The following is a 6,857-nucleotide window of genomic DNA, read 5'->3' as shown; positions in this document are numbered from 1 at the left end:
CACAGAGAGTTTAAGGGGGAGTTAGAGATTAACACAAACAAAAATAATATTCAGCGGTTATTCCGGCCCCGTCGTCGCTTCTGGCCAGTACTGCCGTCTCACATTTGATAAAAACAGTTATGAATGATGATAAAATGGGTTAGTAAACGTGATCTTTGTTCCGTTGGAAATTTGAAGAAGCGGTTACCAAAAACTGAAAAAGCGGTTTCCGGCAAAGAAGACCATCCATTAGGTCGGGGGAGTCACTGATAGAGTTCGGAAGATGAAGAGGGGGATGAAAAGAGAAGACGATAAGGATCGGCGGCGAGGTGGTTACGGTGGCCGGCCATTGATTTGAAATGTGGTGATCCGGTTGTAATGGGAGGGATAGAGCGGGAGAGAGTTGTATGGACTTCTTTCAACATTTTACTTTTGGTGGTTAAAATGCATGTATTTGCGACTTCGTAATCTAATTCAATATTACAATTATTAGAATAAATTTTTATTTTATTTATATAATCAATTTGCAGATTATGAATTTTTATTTTTCTATTCTTTACATTAAATTTATTTTTGTAAATTCCGCATAAATACATGGGTACACGACTAGTAAAGAATAGCTAAATAAATGTGGTAGAATGCCAAACTAACCATAAAATTATACATCTTGACAGCAAACAAATTGAATAAAAAGCTTTATTTCCTTCAGGGACTTGCTAGACCAATGCAGCAGGGGCTGAATTGCAAGTTGTTTGTCTACATTTTGGGTCTACTAATCCTCATTTCGTTTATGCTAAATGTTTCATATCAATTTAAAAGACTCAAATTTCTGGAAATTCATTACTATTTTCACTTTCTAATCAGCAGAATACAACTTCAGTCTTCATACCCTTCAACTGCATACAGATTACAAGTGTGCAAACATTTATGAACAACCATTGCCTAAATAATATTCGTATTACATCATTATTAGGTGCGAATGGAACGTGACTTTATGATCAAATTACCCGAAAAATGAACCCGTGATTCTAATAACAGGAATGTGAGCTATCTTTGGCCAATCCTCTCCTCTATCTTTCCGACATCGCCTCTTCAGAATTGGGCAATCTATGATTCCCTATCCTCTTAACGTCTCCAGATTCCGTATTCCATCCGGTAAACACATCAAATTTCGGCAACTCTCAATTTCCAAGCTTGAAAGAGATGTCAGATTTTCTATCTCATTCGGCAGACAAGACAATCCTTCACAGGATGAGATTACAAGTGTTCGGAGAGCAGTCAGATACCCGATACTATCTGGCAGTGAACTCAGCTTCGGAAGTTCTTGAAGCCTCAAATCCTCTAGTCCACTCAGATGTCTCAATCCCTCTGATAGACCTACAAATTCTGAGCAACTTCGAAAACATAAACTACGAAGAGAAGAATATCCGCATAATCCATTGATTGATGGGAAAGATTTTATTCCGCAGCTACTTACATGTAGCGTCTCCAAGAAACTGAGGCGTTCTGGTAAGCTTTCAAGCTCTGGAATCCCTTCAACCTTAAATGACTTAAGATAAGGTAGTTTATCTAACTGATTTTGCAATGACTCTAAGTTAATGCTATTGTCAAGACCATTAATAGATAGACTAGTGACGAAACCAAACTTTTCAACTGATCTTAATAACATTCTACTTCCTCCACAAATGTTCAATGTTCTGAGAGATGGCATGCTTGGCAATTCCACCAATTTGGGACAAAAAATGATGACTAAACTTTCCAGGATTGGAAAAACGTTTCTACCAGCCACCACTTGCATTAGCAATTCTTCTAAACCACCCATACAATGTAGCCTCAAACGTTCCAATGACGGAAATGAACATTCTCCATTCCCGTATATCTCATTCTCAATGCACTTCACACCATTCATTCCACATATTTCAAGCTCCCTAAGAAACTTGAGTTTTCCAAATGGTGGAAGATGTTTGCATCCGTCACAACAGACCAAATCGATTTGAATCAGATTTGGTAGAAGTAAGTCCATCATCCAATAATGAGAACCCCGATAATAGTATATGGTTAATTTCTTTAAATTTGAATGAGGTTGGAGGCCATCAAGAACCTCTTCAAATGTGTTGCTACTGTATTCTTCTTCTTCTTGTGACCAAAGTAGTCTTAGCGAGCTGAGTTCCTTTTTTCCCATCAGATTAGCAGTCTTAGCATCTCCGCAACTTGTAACGTATTGAATCTTATGTATGCTTAACTCTCCCCCAAGATTCAGTTCTTTCAATTCTCCAATGTGATGACCCTTGTCCTTGCCCACAATGAAGTCGCTTAGCTTTCTTAGACAAGTCAGTTGTCCTATTTCGCCGGGCATATAGGTAAGCGAAGAACAGCCGAGAATGTCAAGATGTATGAGATTTTTCATGTACTTCAAACCTCTTGGTAATTTGCAGAGCTTATAGCAATCTCTAAGATTCAACGTCTGCAAGTTCTGGAGGGAGATTATAAGTTCCGGCAGAATTTTAATGCTTGAGTTTGAAAAATCTAGGTACCTCAAATGTTTCAAACTACTGATTGGCATTGGAAATTTCCCTAGTCGGGATCTGGATAAATCCAAGACTCTCAAACGCTTCTGTCCTGACATGTAGAAAGACACTTGCCGGTGCCTATCAGGATAGCCAGGCCTAAGGTTTGAAGAAATAAATTTATGGCCACCAATGAAGTGGCTGCCTTGTGGAAAAGCTTCCTGGTGCCTATCACGAAGGCCAACCCAAAGGAATGAACGCAATTGTTGACCTCTGAAGAGTTTGTTGCCTCGAGGAAAAGCTTGTTGTGAATTCACATACATACTCATGTGACGAATTGTCTTTGGAACAACCAAGACTTTGTCGGACTTGATCAATTTGCACTCATCTACTGTAATAGATTGTGCAAGATCATGGATAAGATCATGCATTTTACACGTTATGGTTCCTGTAACATGTTCGTCTTTCACATCTTGAAAAAATGATCTCCACACTAACTCTTCGAAAACCTCGTGACCTTTATTATACAAATCTATCTGTGTTTCACAAGGAATAAACCCATTTGCCATCCATAGTCCAATCAACATGTCTCTCTCCATTATGCGATCTTTTGGAAAGATTGAGCAAAATGCAAAACATCTTTTCACATGCAACGCTAAATGATTATAACTTAATTTCAAAGCAGACAGAATCATGCTTCCGTCATTTGATAAATTCCAAAGTTCACTATCCTTGACAGATATCCACTCATTCTCTTTTCGTTTCAAACGCAGGAGGCTTCCCAGTGCCTTTATTGCTAAGGGTACCCCTCCACACATATCGACTATGTCTCTTCCTATGGTTTCCAAATGTGCAACTTCTTCTTTTCTACCCAATCCAAATGCTCTTCGCTCAAACAAAGACCAAGAATCATCATCGGATAATCTTCCAATGTAGCATATAGGTGATGTGGCCGTCATAAGAGCAATGTTCTTGTTGCGGGTGGTTACTACCACAGCACTACCCGTACCTCCACACCCTACGGTATAGTGCAGCCCATCCCACTTATCAGCATACTCATTCCACACATCATCTAAGACAAGCAAAAATCTCTTTCTACTCAACTTTTCTTGGAGTATCCGCTGCAAGGGCTCCAACTCCCGGCAGTTAGGATGCAGCCATCAATAGACTCTATAATGACCCTTTATTGTTTCATCATTGTAGACTAATTGAGCAAGTGTAGTTTTTCCAAGTCCTCCCATTCCGCATATAGCGTAAACAGAAAGATGTTCCGAATTAGCCAATAACATACTGATTAACTCCGCTTTTTCCTTATTTCTTCCTATGATTTCTAACTCATTAACCAACGAAGAGGTCTGTCTCCAATCTAAGATACCAGCAATATCTCTATCTCCCACAGTAACTTCCTCTCTGAGGTGGAACTTATTCTTCTCTCTAGCGATACCATCTAACTTCTCCCTAACATTCCTCAGCTTATGAGACATTTTAACTTTGAAAAAAACTGGATTGGGATCAGAAAAGAAACACCTTACATGCGTTGGTAAAGTTTTCGGCAGCCTTTTCCATTGTGTTTCCAATGCAATTTCATCGAAAAGATCGTCTGCTTCGTAAGCTGCATCCTTAAGCTTTCTGAGCCAATTCTTGACAGCTTCACTCTTCCATTGCTGTTCCTCTGCATCATGGAGCACAGCTTGGATAGTAGTTAAAGTGCTCTCAAGATTTTGAAGCTCGGATTGGGATCCAGCAGTCTCCCCATGAATCAAAGAGTTTAAATTTGTCAAGATTGTACTTGCAAGTGCTGAAACAAGTGCGTCCCCCATTATTGGTAAAAGAAAACGTAGAGAAATGAGCTGGGAAAATTGAAAGCATATGATTTAACCTCTCAGTTTAACCCCTTACACAGCAGAAATTCTTAGATAGACTCAGTTTACCACGTCATCCATGGACTAAACCTATCATATTATGACACGTCATTAAAATAATGACACTATCGTAATATTCCTATTTAAAAGTGTAAATAAGTAATAAACAAAATTACGATAGTGCTATTATTTTAATAACGTGTCATAATGTGATAGGTTAGTCCACGGATGACGTGGTAGACTGAGTCTACCTAAGAATCTCTCTTTACACAGGGTATTGACTTTCACTCTATAAGTTTTTTATGAAATTAAATTTAAAGCAACACGGTTGTTTTTTATTTTTAGTTAATGTCATAAAAAATCACCAAATTTACACGTTTTCTCATTTTAATCATGTAGTTGAAATTTTCTCATTTTCATGCACGAACTACCACTTTTTCTCAAATTCATGCACGCCACTGAGGTGGAGGTCATTTTACACCAATGAATGAGTGTCACCTCAGCGCCATGCATGAATTTGGGAAAAAGTGGTAGTTCGTGCATGAAAATGAGAAAATTTAACCTGCGTGATTAAAATGAGAAAACGTGTAAAGTTCGTGATTTTTTTGACACTAACCCTTTATTTTTTTATTTATGTTGAAAATTGCCAAAACTACCTCCCTCACCTTTAATCCCTTTTGCAAGTATACTCTGACGTAGATATTTTTTCAATTTTATCCTAATTTAGATTTTTATGTTTCAATTTTACTCCAAATTATTAAATTGACCTCTTTGCACTTATAAAAAGTTTAAAATATCTTTCATTTTTTATATTATTAATAATATTAGGGTCTAATTGATATATAGGTTAAAAATGAAGGATTATTTTAATTTTTTTTTTAAGTGAAATGAGGCCAATTTAATACTTTGTGGTACAATTGAAACACAAAAAGACAAATTAGGATAAAATTAAAAAAAATTCATACGTAGGAATAATTGCAAAAGGGGTTAAAGATGGGGGGTTTTGAGTGATTATGCCTAAAAGTAACAATAGTAAGGGATTTTTAAAATGAGATTTCCGGATCGTACTATAAATTGGTACTGGTTTGAGGATTTTATTTTTCGATACAGCTTGTTTCGGAGACTCGATTTTAATGATTTTAACAATTCAGTTTAGAGATTACTAAAAACACAAATATTATTTTAAAAATAATCATTCAACTTTTCTTAAAGATATATAATTTCATAGTAGAATTGTGAAATGTTGTAGTATTATATTCAAGAAGTTACATTCCAATTTCATGGTTGAAAATTTAAATTAAATAAAAATCAATTTTTAATGACATATGTAGCTCTTAATTATTTAGCTATCCTAAAACTAGTTGCAGCTTTGACAAAAAAAGTAGTTGCAGTTGTCAAAAACTTATTGATATTTTATAAAAATTTAATATCTTAAAAACCTCCGATCTTTTATCTCCTTTTCAATCATACTCTAACATTATAAATCAGGCAATTTATTTTATTTTATATTTTTTTCATTTCAATTATATTCTGAAGTATAAAATTGACTTTTTTTTATTTGACAAAAGTTTAAAAAAATTCTTTAAGTTGACTCTTTTTATATTAAATTAACTTTTTATATTAAATTGATCATTTTTGAAGAACTTTTTTGAACTTTTATCAAGTAAAGAAAGGTCAATTTTATGCTTTAGGGTACAATTGAAATGAAAACAAATGCAAAATAAGATAAAATTGACAAATTTTTAACGTCAGGGTAGGATTGAAAAGAGGATAAAAAGTCGATATTTTTTTAAGGCATTAAGCTTTTTATAAATTAATTAGGACGATGCCTGTGCGTTGCGTTGATTGAAAATGATTTTTAATTTCTTTTAATATATTTGAGTTTCTCTTTATTTAGTGTTTTTTTTTGTATTACATTTTGTTTCTGTTAAATTTGATAATGTTTTATATTTTTTTTTGCTGTTTGATATAATCAAAACTCTTAGGTTTAGAAATAGAAAATTGAGTGGTTAATTAAAAATTTGGTATTCAAAACAAAAATTAAAAGTTTAACTGAAATGAATTGTTGAACTATAATATTAAAAATCAATACAGAATTTGGAATGATTTAAATTCTTTGCAAAATCATATAACTTGCCATAGATCTTCATTTTTTTTTTTCTAAATAGCTTTCGTAATTTAGAAGAGAGTTTTATAATAGATTTTGAAAAGTAAAATTAAGAGGACATTGCACAAAAGACTCTTTTTTCTAATTTATTTGAAATGAGTACCTCAATTTTAAATGTTTATTTTTTACTTTATTTTTCTATTGTTTTTAGTTGTACTTCCAATTAAATTTAATTTATTTGTATTTTACTCTCATTCCTATACACACATGCACACTTTATTATTATTATTTTCTCTCCCTTCCTTTTCTCTTTCCTCTTCCTCCTCCTTCTTCTTCATCTTCGTTTTTTTCTTCTTCTTTTCTTCTGCAACTTTTTTTTTCATTTTCTTCCATTTAATTTCT

The 6,857-nt window shown here is 34.3% G+C and overlaps 2 protein-coding genes across 2 annotated transcripts; both read right to left on the bottom strand.

Annotated features, from left to right (window-relative positions):
* Positions 1 to 661: 661 nt before the first annotated feature.
* On the bottom strand, positions 662 to 3,445 carry LOC130014663 (putative disease resistance protein RGA3). The gene has a single exon (XM_056104234.1). It carries the CDS (start codon positions 3,443 to 3,445, stop codon positions 1,097 to 1,099), a length of 2,349 nt encoding a protein of 782 aa, XP_055960209.1. The 3' UTR covers positions 662 to 1,096.
* LOC126659714 (putative disease resistance protein RGA4) lies at positions 806 to 4,306 on the bottom strand. The gene has a single exon (XM_056104233.1). The coding sequence runs from the start codon at positions 4,304 to 4,306 to the stop codon at positions 3,647 to 3,649; it is 660 nt and encodes a 219-aa protein (XP_055960208.1). The 3' UTR covers positions 806 to 3,646.
* Between the last annotated feature and the right edge of the window lie 2,551 nt (positions 4,307 to 6,857).

This window comes from Mercurialis annua, linkage group LG8, assembly GCF_937616625.2.
Source record: "Mercurialis annua linkage group LG8, ddMerAnnu1.2, whole genome shotgun sequence".
NCBI classification, from domain to species: Eukaryota; Viridiplantae; Streptophyta; class Magnoliopsida; order Malpighiales; family Euphorbiaceae; genus Mercurialis; species Mercurialis annua.
This window is presented reverse-complemented; position numbering and strand designations above follow the sequence as displayed.

What these genes read in the sequence shown, in the direction of transcription:
- LOC126659714 (XM_056104233.1), bottom strand. Translation starts at nt 4,306, where the DNA reads ATGGGGGACGCACTTGTTTCAGCACTTGCAAGTACAATCTTGACAAAT.
- LOC130014663 (XM_056104234.1), bottom strand. Translation starts at nt 3,445, where the DNA reads ATGACGGCCACATCACCTATATGCTACATTGGAAGATTATCCGATGAT.